Source organism: Microcebus murinus, chromosome 1 (assembly GCF_040939455.1).
Source record: "Microcebus murinus isolate Inina chromosome 1, M.murinus_Inina_mat1.0, whole genome shotgun sequence".
Classification (NCBI taxonomy): Eukaryota; Metazoa; Chordata; class Mammalia; order Primates; family Cheirogaleidae; genus Microcebus; species Microcebus murinus.
In genome coordinates this window covers 102,909,840-102,927,127 of record NC_134104.1, presented here as the reverse complement: position 1 = coordinate 102,927,127, position 17,288 = coordinate 102,909,840, and the positions used below count along the sequence as shown (strand labels likewise).

Sequence of the window (17,288 nt, the reverse complement as noted above, 5' to 3'; positions counted from 1 at the left end):
TGCCCTTCCATTAGTAGTGGGTGCCAAGGGCAAGAAACCAATTCCTCACCTCTGTTACCTGTCTGCACATCCCAGCCCCATCTTCAGACACTTCCCCTTGGGCCAGATTTCTAGGAATTTGGTTTCTGTTTGTTTTGATTTGATTCTGCATTTATGTGAAGAAGCTTGAGGTAACTTTGGAATTTATCTCTTTTACTGAAAGAACAGTGCTCACTCCACACCATCCCATAGCTAAAGGGGCACAGGTGGAGTGGGGGAGAGCATGGCTGCTGGATTTCAATCCAGGCCTCAACCGTGCCACTTACGAGTTATTTGGACTTTGGGCAAGTCACTTAACCTCTGGAAAATGGGGATAGCAGCAATTGAGTAAAAGAGTAAGAAAGGCGAGTCAGGGTGTAAAGAAAAGGATGAGATACTATTAGTAAGACTACAGTCTAGAACTGTGGTTCTCAAGCCGGCTGCCATTGGAATTATCTGAGGATCTTTTAAAAATACTGATGCCAAGATTTTGTGCCAGAGATTCTGATTTAATTGGTCTGGTGAGGGACCAGGTCAGCAGTACTACTTAAATCTCTCCAGGATACTCAAATGTGCACCCTACATTAAAAGCTTCTTGTTCAAGATAGTGCAGGAAACAGCCAACATTTTGCAAATGCAGAAACTCTGTTTCTTTGATTTTATTCTCTACTATGCCCTACTGCAGAAAAAGAGCAAAGGTGGTTTATTTGTTAATATGATTCTCAAAAACCCTCTGTGACAATTTTCTTAACCATTTTCTGCCTCTAATGAGAGCATGCCTTCCTGAGACCTAGGATGTCATATGATTATTTCACTGTGGAATCTCAAATTAGTGGAATGTTACTTAGAAGATAATTTTATTAAACTGACACTTGTTATTTCTAACCTTTTAAAAGCAGAGGGAATATAAAGAGAACAGTCGAACTGCTATTGTATCTTCTGATGAAACTCCTTCAGGCACCATGGAACACATGCTTTGAAAATCTCTGTTAGGTCCCTTGGAGCACGCCTGCTATGGCATGGAAACATGATTGATGAATTGTAAAAAGGAGAAAACTGCCTACACATGCACACACACACACACAACTATCTTGGTTACATAAGTATCTTTTGATGATTAACAGGGTAATTGCTTCTTGCTTATTCATTCTAGAAACATGCTTGTCATTTAAACGAGCTCCTTGCTTTGAGGATGAAGAGATATTTAGACATTTAGGGGTAATAATGTTAACATCTTACATCACCATAGTGCAATTATCAAAACCAGGAAATTAACATTGGTACAGTTCTAGTACCACAGGCCTTTTTTGAATTTCATTATCCTTTTTTCTCTTCCAGGATCTTATGCAGAATCTAACATTGCATTTAGTTATATTTCTTCTTAATCTCTTCCCATCTGTGACAGTTCCTCAGTCTTTTCTTGTCTTTCATGACCTTAATACTTTTAAGAGTACTGATCAAGTACTTCATAGAATGTCCCACCGTTTGGACTTGATCATTTTAAAGTTATAGATTTGGTGATTTTCTTTTCTATGTTGCAGTTGATTTGAATATATTTTTATAGCTATCAGGAGGGAAGGGAATATATATAATATGATTGTAATATTTATTATGCCACAGTGAACTCTTCTTCACTCTTTCATTCAACAAGTATTTGAGTCTACCATGTGCCAGGTATTATGCTTAAATTATCAGGATACAACAGTGAGCAAAACTGGTAATTATTTTTCCCTCATGGAGCACATTTATGAGGAAAAACAAAATAATGAGAAAAACAAGTTAAACATATGGTGTTTATTCATAAATGTTAATTTTATAAATAAATAAACTATAAAATACATAGTGCTAATTGACACGTTGTTAAAGAGAGTCAGTTTTATACAGCACGGATAGAGGATATTAAATATCCAGCGGTAGGTGTTGGAATTTCAAGTAGGGTAGCCAGATAAGCCTCACTAAGAAAGCAGCTTTTGAGAAAAGACGTAAAGACCCCATCCAGAAGGCTGCCGTATGTCTCTGTCCAGCAGGAGGGAATGTGTCCTGTTTGTTAGTGACAACTGTTCCTCAGGGTGGTCAGCAGACCCTCCGCACACTGGGCCACACCCTGTCCGTGATGGAGGCCCTGCAGCCAGGCAGGAGGCCCTCCCCGGACCTTCCCAGGCAGGAGGGGGCATGACTAGATGGGTACCCCGGGATGGAGAGAAACATTTCAATCATCTGGAGTCTAGAAGAACTGAATATTGATGAGCATCATTCATTTTTCTAAAAATAGAAATGAACATGTTTGTTAGGAAATTATCCCAATATTTTAAAGGTTGATAACATTTCAAAGGGCAACTTAATTCAATTTAACCTATACTTATCAACCATGTAGTAAGGATCCACTTCTATCTAGTGCCATGGAGATAAGAACAATGAATAAAGCAAAATCCTGGCCCTCAGACAGCTTACTTTCTAGCAAAAGATATAAACTCTATAAACAAATAGATAGAAAACAAATGAGTAGCAAGTGTTGAAAGGGCCAGGGAGTTTGGTATATCTGAGCAAAGTAAGCTGATTGTATGAACAGCAAACTTACAGAAATGGAAATGAACACTTTATTTTTATTAGGTTATGGTGTAGGTAGGTAACTTATGTAAATATATGTGACATTCATATATTATTTCATTTTAAAATTTTAAACTAATTGAAAAATAAATGCATTTAATTATTACGGTATTTTCTTTCATAATTCATTACTGCTTTGACTCGGATTCAGAAACATGACATCTTTTCTTTTGTACCGAAACATCTTTCAGGCCCTGCATTTTTTCACTGTGATGTACTGAATGTAGCTTGAAATACTTAACCCAGGAGTGGTAGGCAGTTTTGTCAGATTAATTTTGAAATAGAGCTGCTCCTAAACATAGGCTCTTCCAACATGGGTGGAACCACTGTAAATGGTTCTTATCTGTAAAACAACCCCCTCCAAGATGTGTGCACAATCCTGCCTTTCAACATTGTTCTAGTTAGTCTTCAGTACCATTTTGTACTATAGTTTGATAACTTCAAATCAATATTTCATTTGTACTATCAAAAATTAATTAAGAAAGGTAAGCAAAGTAATGCTTGTTTCTTTTGATAGTTTAAAGTCAGAGGACTTTTTTTAGAATCTGGGTTTCAACAGCACAGTTTAAAGAATGGCTATCATTTTCATTTCTGGAAACTGATTGCAATGTAGGAAAGTAGACCAAATTATTCCTCAGCAAATTAATTTCCCAAAGACTCAATTTTGTCAGGACTGAGAGAAGCAAATGAGACATTTGTGCAAACATTTGTGAATGTCTCTGTAGAAAAATATTCCAAAGGTATAGATGAGTTGTAGTATAAGCAAGAAGCTCGAGACTTTGGGCCAGTCTTTACTGCTGAGTGGAAAAAGGACAATTCCTTTTGATGACATAAATGGTTAAAAAAAATTCTCTTCTGCACCACAGCACAAGTAAGCCAGCAAATTTATTAAGCAAACGCTGACCTGATTTTGCTCGAAGACATAGAAGAATAGCCAATTTGTGGTATTAATTACTGAATCCACGGCTTGTCCCATTTTAGCTTTTTGCCCAAAGCAATTCTTGATGAATGAGGAAATTAATGGACTTAGGGATAGTGTCCCTACAAAATAGTGCCACCTCTGGTCTGTCACTCAACAGGCCTGACATCAATCCCAGCCATCCTGAGAGCTCCATCTGCAGTAACACAAAGTGACTTTGACCAGTGTATTCTACATCCAGTGGTCTGAGACCTTTTCATCACACAAAGTAAGCCATTTCCTGATGCTTTGCCTTTCATGGGCTCCTTGTCCAAGCATTCTTTGACCTCTTCAAAATTCTCACTGCACCAAAAATAAATATAGTTAACAGTGTGCTATTCTTTATGTCTGTGTTCTCATTTGCTGCAAGAGAAAATACCACCCATAATTTAACTTGTCCTGAAAGTTCTCAATTGTATTTTTATCATGCTGAGCTACAAAGTTGCTGGTTAGACTAACATTTGCAAATGCTTGTCCATGCTCTGGACACATAATTTACGCACATTCAAAAGAGACTCTTTCATAAATGTGTTGTCTGTAAAAAGGTTTTGACGCCCAGGCAATTTTTTCACTTAATAGAGAACTGTATTTTACAGCAGCTCCCTCATGTTATTCTCATTCAGAAACAAATGCTGCCATTTCTTCAGTTCATTAAGTTTTGCAACACCCCTTCTTTTCTGTATACCAGTCATGGCTGGTTTTATTATGGTGCCTTAATATGTAATTTTTCTGTGCAAACATTCTTTGTTTGGGTATTCTTTTTATCCACCAAAACAGGTGCACTCATATGTTTTCCTTGCAATACTCAATTCTCTTTTTAAGGAGAGGCACAAGTTCATTTTCCTATTCATTTTACAGTTAGAAAAACAGCAGTAAACATGTGGTAGTAAATAGCAGCGGCTCTTTGATTTCAGTGCCCCACAACAGGAAGATGTGGGGGCTTTAACTCAGTGGGGAGGGCACAGTCCTTCCACAAAAGGTCTGCTCCTCAGAGTTAGGGGACATCTACCTTGTGGGGACACCAGCCCTTCACTGTCAAGAGAAGCTGGAAATCAAAACACTTAATTGTTTAAATGTTGGTAACTTATTCTAAATTTACTAAGATACAAAGTGGGTCAACACCATTCCAGTCAAGCAAAACAAGTCCACAGGCTGAGTGCGACCTTGGGCTGCCAATCTGCAACCTCTGGGGATGTAGAATGCACCAGTAAAACAATTTAGATCCTACTTTTGTTTTAGTCCCTGAGAACTAAGAGAAAAGGTACAATTCCACCAAGGTACTTCTATAGAGTATGAAATCCAAGTGCCAAAATTAATTTGGAAATATTCTCCTGAGGCAGTATGGTATAGCAGAAAGGATACCCTTCTTGAAGCCAGTCATGTTTGGGGAATCCTGGGTATTTCACCTATTGGGCTGGTCAATCTTTGCTTCCTCATCTGGCATCTGGAAATAAGGATAATAAAATTGCCTTGTAAATTTGTCAAAATGATTGGCGATAAAAAAAAATATAAAAAATTCTCAAAGTACTGTCTGGGATTTGGAAGATGTTCCACAAATGGTAGCTATAACTGTTATTATAAAATGTGAAATATGCTTCCAGCAGAGTTTCTTTTCATAGCCCCACAAACGCCACTCCTGCCCCCCCTCCCTCTGTGATCACGTGTTTCACGATGTGGCCTATGGCCCAGGCTCTTGGTCAGCACATTCCGAAGTCTCCTGCCTCCTTGCTTCTACCCAGAATGCCTGTCCCTTCCTTCTTCATTGAGTTAGCTCCTGTGAGACTTGACCACGGTGTCGTCTGTTCTAGGAATTCTTTCTTGAGTTCCACTTCCCTCCAGTCTAGGTAGAGCACTCCCTCCTTTACTGACAGGTGTTTGCCTCAGTTGTAGTATTTATAAAGTAGTATTGTAAACCGTGAGCTCCTGGGAGACAGGAACTGGGTTAATCACCTCATTGTCCCCTGCACATGGGTACAATGCCTTTGCCTGGCACCTACTTAGGGCTCAAAAAAATGGGTAAATGAGGGAATGGATGAATGGGGTGATTGGAGACTGACATGGAAAGTTTCCACTCCATGTCTACATCCTTCTTGCTTTACAAATGCAAGTTTTGGGCTGCTGGTCATTCCTCTCTTCCTTTGCCTTCCCAAACCCCAAAACAATGGAGATTTCCATTTTGGAGTACCAGGTCATAACAGAAAGTACGTGAGTGTCACTTCTTAGGTCTTATAAGAGGGCACTGGCAAAACATCTGAGAGGATTCCTTTTGAAACATTAATAAGGAATACAAAATAGAGCCCCATTTGGGAGGCAAAGACAAGAAGAACCATAACCCAAGGTCTTACCTTCCCTTTCAGAACAAGTGCCTTCTTAGATAAGTGAGAGTAAGAACAGTGTGTAGCCAAAGCAGGCTTGATAACACCACCTCCTTGTCCACTGACATTCATGTTCCCATAGCAGAAAAAAAAGCATCTTTTAGGGCAGGAGTGCCATTAGACTATATGGTGGCTTTGAGTGAAGAAAAGGCACCCCTTCCTCCAGAGGGACACGGACCCCTTCTGGAATACTTAGTGAAGGAGCACAGGCTAGACAGTAGTCCAACATGTGCCCCTATTTAGACACCTTTGTAAACTACCTGTGCACTCTATTAAGGTCTCCCTGAGGTAAGAAAGAGTTTCTTCTTATTATGCATAATACTAGAAAAATGATTATGAATAATGTACAAATATTTATTCTTTTCTAGGAACATGGGTGACGTTTGGAGGTCAAATTTCAGATGAGGTAAGTTACTATTGGCCTCTATTATGCTGGCAAAAGAAATGCAGAGAGAGCTATACAGTGGGAGTACTCTTCCTGGGACCCTACATTTTACAGGGATAATGTTTAAATCACAGGAAATGGTTAAGATTGACTCAAAGATAATTGTGGATTTTACCTCGCCTCTTGTATTTTTCACATTTAGACTCTTAAGAGCCCTTGAGGCTGTCAATCTATTATGTGTGCAGGTTGAACAGTTAGAGAATGAATTGTTTGGAATTAACATTAGTCATTTCATGAAAAGATTTTATTCCTGTTATCGCATGGTTTTGTTGTATGTATGTATTTATTTATTTTTAGCTTCAATTAGGGTGACCAACTGGTCCCATTTTGCACAGGACTTTCCCAGTGTTAGCACGGACAGCCCACATCACAGAAATTCTCTCAGTCCTGGGAAGACTGGGCAGTTGGTCACTCTGGCTTGAGCAAATTAATCCAAGCTCTCTCAGCCTCAGTTGCTCCTATGTAAAATGGGACGATAACGCTGACCTTGAAGGTTCGTTGAAAGTATTAACAGGTCACGCATGTCAGACATTTATGTTGCCCTCTGACTGGTAGGTAGCAGACACTTAATAAATGGCAGCTGTCGTAGTTATATTTACCATAAAATTCCCTTAGATCATCATTTACACATTCAAAACAACGCTTACCAAAGTGATAGTTTTACCATGACCTTTAAGGAACACCTTCATGGCATAAGTGAGATGTGCAGGCAATGAGTGCCAGGAAACCCCCTGCGGGCACTGCCCTGAGTCCCTCTGGCCTTTCCTAGCCCACCTGCAAGGCCACTGAGGAGTACGGAGAGTGAATCTGAGTGAATCCAGTCCCACTCTGCCACTAACCAACCTGATTTACTAACATTTATAATACATTTACTAGCAGTTGCTAGACCAGTAAAATGCCAATACCCTGTACTCAGCAAGGTTGTGGTTAAGATTAGTGAGGTGATCCCTGTAAAGCGCTTAGCCAGGTACCAGGCCCAGAACAAGCCCTTTACAAAGGTGCTTCTTGCTTTCATTCCTAAGGAGACACTTGGAGGAAGAGAGGCTGTTCCCCACTGCTCCCAGTCACCGCGCTACCTAGCAGATCTGGGGAAGAGGTCTTAACTGTGTATTCTTGTCAGTCGAAAGGCCTGTTCCCGGTGTTGGGCACAGGTCCCCTTAGAGGGCTTGTCTCGGGGCTTCCCTGGGAAGTGCACTCTGAGGTGGAGGGTGGCATGCACGACAGTTATCAGGAAGTGCCCTCAGGGTCGACACAGGGTAGAGCAGGAAGCAGCACTGAGCAGGCAGAGACCTCGGCCCATGAGGCAGCCTCAACAATGGCCCAAGCAGCCCCTGGGGAGCTCTAAATCTGAGATGGCCCTGCAGAGTTGTCCCAGGTTGGGACGAGAGGACTGGGCCTGTATATCCCTTGTGTTGACCAGTCATTGGACAGAGGCTGACTGGGAAGTAGGTCTGACCTTGGGCTTAGTGACTCTAGCCAAGTGCGATTTTCAGAAAGAGTTAATAGCTGAAGGCCATTTGATGGCAGCATTCCCAACAGCTCGAGGAATAAGTTATTGGGTGCTGAAGGAGGGCCTGGGTGGCACATCATAGAGTCTACCGTGGGGCTCTCTGATTGGCGTCAGGTAAGGGTGTTTGCAGCAGGCACAATGGCAAAGCAGCAGATAGTGGAGCAAGGCCGCAGACTTTAAGTCAACACAAAATAGGTGGCAAGTAGGGGGACAGGACTACAATTAATAATCTACCATATCTAGCACACGTGTAACCTACCATTGCCTGGGATGGTGCTGGGAGGGGGAAGAGGCAAAAATATCTTCCGTTTCTGAGGAGAGGGGCCAAGGATATGTGCATCATTTCCCCTACTTTCTGCTCTCCCCTTCACAGTGCGTGCTGTCTCCTACAATGAGCCCAGTTCTCCAAGGTCAGAACGTGCAGGGCTGACCTCTGAGATGAATCATTTCAAAATTCCAATACTAGAAACTATGCCATGAAGCTGTCATGAATGGCTGCAGAGGCGCTCACCTCAGATGCAGACCAGATGAACAGCTACTGTACCTCCAGAGAGCAGCTGTGGCCTCCCCAGGTCGCAGGGAGATCCCCTCCCCAGGAGGCTGAGGTAGAGAAGGACGAGTGAGGATGAGAATGATCCAGTTGGTGGTGGGTGGAGTGGAGATACCTAAAGAGAGACTGTATGTCCTTAATGTCCAAGAATTACCCTGAAGAAGTTGTTCCTGCTGCTCCTGAGGCCAGGTCGTGAGGCTTCTCTATATCTGTGTCTTCTGATCACCCCACACCCATTCAAATAAAGGCTCTAAGGGGTTCCGGACACCCAGAAAACTGCCACTCACCATACATTCCACATGTTCTTATGCCAGCCCTGCCTCAACTTTCTGGTCAACTCTATTTGTTCTTTAAAACTCAACTCAGACATCAGAGCCTTTCCTGACTCCACCATACCCCTATAACCCTGAATTACACACCTCCTTTGAACTCTGTGATACCTATACCTATCTCTATTGTAGCATTCTCTTAGTTCCAATTTCTGATATTCTTCTCTGCTACCGTTACACTGAGAACTCCCTGAGGATAGGAACAATTAATTATCCCTTCACTTAACAGATATATGTTGAGTGCTGACTATGTGCCAGGCATTGTTTTAGATATTGAGGACATAAAAATGAATAAGGCAGACAGAGTTCTTGCTTTCATGGAGCTTATACTTTAAACTTTTATTAGATGGATTGATAGATGAGTGGGTGGATGGGAGGATAGGGGAATGGATGGATGGATGGATGGATGGATGGATGGATGGATGGATGGATGGATGGTTAAATGGGTGTATAAGTGAATAAGTGGATGCACAGCCAGACCCAGCCACCCCCGTGCCTCCATGGCTGGAGCTCAGCTATTTCCATGTGGCAGAAATGTGGGCCAAGAGCAATGAGTTCACCTCCCCAGATGTTCCTTCTTTCTCTCTGGCTTCAGATGATCTCAACACAAAGCAGGTGCAAATATGGAATACCAGGGACTGCCACACCACAGTGTGCTGAGTGATGTAACTGTCAGCGCTGCCTCGGGAGGTGGGGATGTCCCCATTGCTGGGACAGCTCAACTGTATATTGAATTACTGCTTGGCAGGGATATTATCAAAAGGATTCCAACGCCAAACTAAATAACTTTGTAAGGTGCCGCTCAAAGATGATTTGGCTTTGTCATAACTCCAAGATAGATGTAACTCATGAATATTAACTTTGTAAAATAATGATGGGTATATTACCATCTTATAACACTTAAGTTTCAGAGTGTTATTGACATTTTCTGATCTGTAAGGTAGTTAGGGTGCCTTTAATTGCAGGTAACAATAAATCTAACTTTAATCATTTAACCAATAAGAGAAAAATAATTTTGGCTTTTAAACTAGTTTCAGAGTAGAGCAAGCTTCCGCAAACACAGTTGGTGATGTCCACTCTGCTTCCCAGAGTCTCCTGGCCCCGTGTCCCTTTGTGCATTGACTTCTCCTGCAGGTAGTAAGACAGCTGCAGGAATTTTGTAGGCCTCAATCGGAACAGTAACTCCAGGGAAGGAGTGTTGCTTCTAGAAACTCAGAAAGAAAAACAAGGAAAAAACTTACTGGGGATCCTCAGCAAATCTCTCCTCGAATCTCACTGGCCTGAATATGTCACATGACCATCCCTGAGCCCCTTCCCCTTGGGCCCGCAGGGCTGTTGAGGGAGGGGAGATCAGCCTCCCAAAGCCTCATGGCTTCAGGGGAGGAGGAGATCCCTGAACAAAACCATCCCCATTTTGCAGATGACAAAACTGAAATATGGAGAGGTCAAATGATTTGCTCACATTTATTTTCCTAGTAAGTGGGACACTCAAGACCAGAAACCTGTCTTCAGACTTAGTTGGTGATTTTTTTTTCCCATTAGTCCACATTCAGGTCTTCAAATGCTATGGTTGGGAAACATCATTTTGTTCAGGTCTCCATCCAGAATTCTTCATCTTATCTTAAAATTTTTCTCCAGATAAGATTTAATAGTGGAGATTTCCCAGTATTAACGTACCAGTATGCCATGTGACATGACACAAGGCTAATATACAACAGGAGCACAACAATTTCTAAAACATGAGACAGTCATAACAGGGAAAACGATACTTAACTTTTGATCTCTAGTTAGGATAAGTGCTATAATGGCAGCAAATTAAAAGCAGTAATAGCATTTGTGCTCCTGTTACGCTAAAGGATGGGCCTGGACTCCATTTTGCGGGCTTAATAATTTTCTTGGTAGGCCAGTTTTCAAAGCAACAGAAAAATAGTTTATCTTGGAAATGCTGATGAAGCATTGCATGGCCTACCATCAAAAACATAATGGAAAAGCAATTGCAATTATTGATGAGGTGGGTAATTTTTCAAACAGCTAGTAAGCCCATCAGCAAACTGGAAGAATGGGCCCTCTCCCCTGCGGTTTGTCACTGCCCTTCTACGGCCACCCCTCGAGCTGCTGTGCACACCTCTCCTCCACTCTTCTGTGACACGTGACACCGTGTTCAGCGGCACAATGCTAGGAACGAGGATCCCTGAGAGCCGTTTTCAAGCTGAACTATAAGCAGCAGGTCCCAGTGGGTCAGAGTGCTCACTCCCTCCTTGGTGTTGGCTCAGTGGTCACTCTGTGATGGGATTTTGCTGAACTGTGGGTGTCAGGAGTTTTACAACAGTCACAGCTCTGTCTAAGCCTCAGGGGGAAAAGTCACAAGCTTTCAGGTCAGGAGTCAGCCAGCTGCCAAAACCTATTGGCTTGGAGAAAGGAGTTGAGGGACGGAGTCGCCAGTAATACAAATGGCCCCCTTTGTCAGAGAGATTATGATGCCACAGAGAATGTTGTCAAACCAGGTCTTCCCAGCAGAGTAAGAAACACAAATCCATGCACCTCGTCGCCTCTGAGGGCAGACCTAATCCCAGCCTGGAAGGCAAACCCTTAGTCCCCTCTATGTCTGAGGGAACAGATGCTTCAACCCTTCTTTTCCTCTCTTTCTTCACGATAACTGAGAAAAATTCGGAGTGGTTAGTGAGATTTGAGTGTTCTTCAATACCAGTAGAGGATTCAGAGTTGCTTCCCAGGTTTGGAAAGCATCTGGCCTTTCTGACCGACCCTCTCATCCCCTTGCAGGTTGCTGAACGGCTGATGACAATCGCCTATGAAAGTGGCGTTAATCTCTTTGACACTGCTGAGGTCTACGCCGCTGGAAAGTAAGTCAGGGCCTGTTTGTGTCACTCAGGTGGCATCTGTCGAACCAAGGGAAAGGTTCTGGCCTCTGCCCAGACCATTTCTGGCATGTTGTTGGGAAGCGTCTGCCGTCCCCCCATGCTGGTGGCACCGCTGTGCTCTCCCCCGACCACCATCGCTGGGACTGGGACACCTGACCATCTCTGGCCCTCTCTGCCCACCCAGACCGCCCCTCCTCTGGTCCCCGTGGGAAGAATGGACTGCAGGGAGGTAGCATCAGCAGGCACTTGCCGTGGTCTGCGTGAGGGGCAGGGGAGGCTGGGGCCAGAGTGGCAGCAGTGCAGATGGAGAAATGTTGGTTGAACATATGAGTAAATGAATGAACAAATTCCACGATGGTTGCTCAAAAGCCAGTCTTGTTATTTCATTACCACATCTCATAGTTCCTCAACCTCCTCAACTGGGATGTCCTCCCTGTGGGGGAAGCAGGGACTATTTTTCCTGTTTACTGGCCTGTCCCTACACTAGCATTGTAGAAAAATCAGACATCAAAGTCGAGATCCCCAAAGATGCTAAGGAATCTAATATATTTTATAAGAGGGTATTTTAGAGCCCATGCTGAGAACAGGGAGGGCTGCAAAGAGTCCTCACTTCTGCGTGAGGAGTCACATCTAGCTGCAAGCATTCTCTTGGACCCGAGAGCAGCTTTGGAGCTCTAGGACAGGGCGTTACCCTGGCCAATGGACCTCAAGGTCCACGCTATCCTGATCCCAACATAATCAGCACATTTTAGAGTAGATCTTGGGCTCCCTGGCCTCCTACTGTGAACATGAATGTTCTACTCCCAGAACCAAAGAAACTAAATTGCTGCCTAGCTGTTTGAGCAGCTCTAAAATTTTCTAACAGGACTGTGGAGCACAATCACTTGTAGGACTAATTCATCTTCTTCCAGGTGAAAATTACAATCAAACTGCTAGGCCTGCTGAATCAGGTTGATCATCAAATGGTCTACCTAAGTGCATTTGCCTTGCATGGGTTTCCTGCTTTTGCAGAACGGGTCTGCATTTAAGAACCATCAAGGAGGTTTAGGGTGCACATCTCTGATGCTTTCTGTTGAATCCAAGGACAGAGAGTAAAAGTTGTACAGCTTTGCTCTTTTCTACCTCCTACCCCTTCCCTGCTTAGTACCAAATGGGGCTAGGGGAGAAAAAGGGAGGAGTGAGTACCAAGTCTGTTAGAGTCCTGTTTGCATTCCTACTGTGAAGGATAGTTGTCTGGTTAATTATTGATTGATTGTCAGTGTGTAGTTGAAATGTTCCCATTGTGAAATGCAAGGTTGCAAAGGCAACAGAGGGACAGGGAAAAGCAAAAAGAACACTAATGTCACACCCGCTGCCTATTTGGGGCATACTGCACAGCTGCCCTGCATCATGGCTCACTGCAGGCTGTACACTCTGACAAAGAACTGTCAGTTAAGATCAATAACCACTTGTGATAACTCCCACCTACAAGACCCTGATGGACAAAGCGCCAGTTCACAAAGCCTGTGAGAGCCCAGCTGCTTCTCACAATGCTGGTCTTACTAAGAAGGACACAGAAGAACACTTTTGCTTCCTCATTCTCAGGTCCCAGGTGGCGTAGGTGAAGGGGAGAGGACAGTGGATGTCTTCAGTACACCCCACCATGGCCCAGCCTTAGGGGAAGGAGGGACACTTCCTTATATCTCCTTCTATCTTGCTTCAATGACAAAGTTTGTCACTGGAACCCAGGACATTCTCTCTGGGGGCCACTCCCTCTACAGCCCTGGCCTTTGGGACATCTAAACTCACACATGGGTTCAAGATCACCCAGGAATCAATATTTTCTGTCTAAACAGTGTGAGATCTCATAGCCCCCCCCCCATCACAGCTGAACTGCTCCACGGCAATCAGAACAAAAATGTTGACTCCCATTGGACACCAACTAGCAGGATATTTATATTACTGTATGGGATCAGTGCTTCAGAAATGCTGAACTGCCAAATGACTCTGCTGTCTCTTAGCGTCAGGACTGCAGTGGTCTCCTGCCAGTGTGTCAGGACTTGGCAGGTGCTTCTGGAATGCTCCGGAGCAGGATTCTGCAGGCACAAGCAGAAACAGCGGAAACTGTGCTACCAGCCGAGAGCGGCTTCTATTTTGGGGCTATGTAGGCACTGCGAGTTCAAACAAGGAGTGGCTCTGGTATTTTGGATTGACTCTTGCTTTTCCAAGGCACTGTATCCTAAGATGTTGTCTGTTTCCCCTCCAGGGCTGAAGTGATTCTGGGCAGCATCATCAAGAAGAAGGGCTGGAGGTACTGCATTTACCATAACTGTTTGCTTACCTTTTAGAAGACTTAATATTTGCACCAGAGAAGGGTAAATAAAATCATATGACACCTGACCAAAAGACTGTAAAAAAATGCAATTCTTGGTAAAGAAATGATTTACAGTGGCTTGAAAATAAATGCCAGCGAGTTCATTACTCGTGCTTGAAAAATTATTGACTAGTCACTGATCACAATGAATTACCATGGCGCTGAGCAGTGAAGGAGGGAATGTTCATGAGATATTTGTGCATAAAACAAAGTGACATTTTCATGGCTTCTGACTGCCGTTTGTGGTAATCTGGTGAAGGCAGCGAGCTGACAGGAAGCTGATTATCTATATGCACGTATTTATGCTTCCTCTTCATCTTATTAACAACTCTGGATACAAAGAAATGATGAAACAAGAAGCCCTTGGGATAAATATCCCAAAGCTTTCTCATCTGAGCACAATTAAGATAATTGCCTCTCCTGTGTGCTCAGGAGCCCTATTAGCTGGCTATTCAGGAAAGTGCTTCATCTGCTATCCTTGAGGGGTCCCTCCAAGAAACAAAGGGGGCTGTGCTTGCGCATCTCACCCCATTGCCTTCTGTAGCCCAAGCCAGAGGTACAATAAGGAAGCCGTAGCATCTGCGCTGGGGTGGGAGGCAACCCCACCGAGTTTCACTCGGGACGTCAGCCACTACAGCGCTGCTTCCCCAGCACGAGCACAGAATGAGACAAAGCCCAGCAAAGATCACTGGACAAGTTTAGAGTCCTCCTCTGCTCTGGCATAATATCTGCTGATTGCCAAATAAATAACAGTGCTATAGAATTAGTGAAGACGGCTGTGCAAAGAGCTTTGTACTCATGCATAGACACTTAGCATGTAATTTCTAAAATTTAGTCTAGGAAAGATGGACATTGTCAAAGAGCACAGCTCAAGAGTGGTTTAATGATGCTTTTGCACACATAATTTAAACTCCCTCTGGAAGGGGAATCTAGAAGGGTGGAACAGAGCTCCATATATGCTTAGCACTGTTTATGCTTCACTCTGAGATAAACTTTTGGTAGGAATAGAGGGCCTTATGGCAAAGGAAAACCAGATATTTATGGCAAAATGAACAAATAAAGTTTGGTGACCTACTTTCTCCCTCTCCCTTCGCCTCCTCCCCTACCCCACGGAACTGTCAGGATGTTAATAGAAAATTATATTCCCCCTTAAACATTGGAAACTATTCATGTTCCCACCCAGTTAGTTCTTCACCTTGCCTGAGTTACTTTCCCACTCAGCATGTTGGCTCATCCATCATCGCCTAAATAGAGGCCACTTCAGTTTCCTAAGGCTGCTGCAACAAAGTGCCACAAACTGGGTGGCTTAATACAACAGAAATTATTCTTGCAAAGTTCTAGAGGCCAGAAGTCCAAACTCAAGGTGTTGGCAGAGCCCTGCTCCTTCTAAACTCCGCATAAAATTCTTCCTAGCTTCTGGTGGTTGCCAGCAATCCTTGGCGTTTCTTCGCTTACAGCCGCAGCACTTCAGCCCTGCCTCAGCCATTCCATGGTCTTCTCCCCTTGTGCGTCTGTGTGTCTTCTTATAAGGACACTAGACATATTGGATTAGAGACCCACCCCACTCCAATATGATCTCATCTTAACTAATTATGTCTGCAAGGATGCTATTTCCAAATAAGCTCACTTTCTTAGGTTCTGGAGGTTAGTTAAAACATATCTTTTGGGAGACACAATTCCACTGCAACAGAAACCTTGGATATAAGCCCACTGATCGTACAGTGAGGTCTGTGGCGAGGTGCAGGCTGCTAGAAATCACCTATGGGAGAAGGGGCAGTGCTGGTGCAGCAGCTCTTTGCTCCTGAATACCCAGAGAATATTAAATCATCACTCTCCGTAGCTGTAAAATCTATTACATATACCTTTTGTAGAAAATAGATTAACATGCATATTCCATGAGCCTGTCAGTCTTGCAAATAAAAGCTCAAGCTATCACCATACTACAGAGTGTTTACATCAGTTCACAGTTGCCCCCATAAGACTGTGAAAAGATAAACCATATCATTGTAGCACTGATCCTATTAAAGCTATTTCAGTGAGTACACTTGGCTTCTAGTCCTGGTGCTACCACTTGGTAGCTGTGTTATCCAGGGCAAGTTACTTCACTTCTCTGATTCTCAGTTGCCCCCACCTACGAAATGGATGGCATAACTGTTCATGAAGTGTCATGCTGACAACGTGAGATAAGATGTGCAAAGGTATTTTGGAGGCTGTGCTGTATCATTGTAAAATACTCACATTATCATTCTCTACCCACTCTTAAGAGCCTCTGTGGGAGTCAGTGATAATTTTCCAGGCTGCTGTCTACTCTTGCTATTTGAACATAAATGTTATTGCACACACCCATATAGGACAAACATTTTACAATAAGCCTACCTTTGAAAAAATAAGTCTGTGGTGGTGTTTGGGTAGAATGTGCAGCTTTGGCAGGACTAACTTCTCTGAATAATCAAAGAGGCTACATTCATTTTTTACAATATTCCATCCAGCTTCCTGTTGAAGGTTGAAAATGGTTGCAAAAGGAGACCTGAGGCTCCCCTGTGGCAGATTGCTATTACAATAGGTATCATGAGGTTGATGTATTAACCTGGAAAGTACATCAGCCCTTTTGGAGTATGTAATTTTCAGGTACCTATATCTATAGACCTTCCATTACAGTGATTCAAATTACTTTTCAGGGAATTAACTTTGGTGGGATGGGGCTGCTGGCATTTTCAACAAATTTTTCTTGTTGCAACCAAGTTGTCGGAATTGTCACCATCATTCCCCATTGGCTACCATTAATCATGCTAGGCTTTTATACCTGAGAGCCCCAAGGCATTGACTCTATAGCTGATGGAATTATAAATGCCTTATTTCAAATACTGCTGAAGTTTGAACTTAACCTTTGAATCTCAGATAAAATTTTTCCAGACCAGTTTAATCAAGTTACATACCTAAGGAAACTAAATCACACTGAGATATGCCTCTCAATTTTAAATTATATGCCTGTAGTTCTCAAGACTTTTTTCTTATTCTATGGTCATAATGCTACAATTTCATTTCCCATAAGTTTGCTGACAAGATGTCCACATTTCAGTCCCTTAGAAGTGAAGAAGTAGAAGCTTGAATTAGGATTTTAGGACTGTTTTCCTAAAACAGCATTTCCATTTAATAAGACACTCAAAGAAATTTTTTTCCTCTTTATTTTCCATATGTATTGATTAATACAATTTACTTCATCATGCATATTTCTAGGTAGTCAGTTCCTGCCTGCGAATATGA

General features: G+C 43.0%; 1 protein-coding gene across 2 annotated transcripts in view; it reads left to right on the top strand.

Annotated features, from left to right (window-relative positions):
* The window catches only part of KCNAB1 (potassium voltage-gated channel subfamily A regulatory beta subunit 1), a 367,524-nt gene that overhangs the window by 288,057 nt on the left and 62,179 nt on the right, over positions 1–17,288 (top strand). For both annotated transcript variants that reach the window (XM_020285635.2, XM_012786902.3), the window contains exons 3-5: positions 6,327–6,364; positions 11,574–11,653; positions 13,917–13,961. In XM_020285635.2, the coding sequence (XP_020141224.1) occupies positions 6,327–6,364; positions 11,574–11,653; positions 13,917–13,961 (163 nt within the window). The remainder of the gene's footprint in view (positions 1–6,326; positions 6,365–11,573; positions 11,654–13,916; positions 13,962–17,288) is intronic.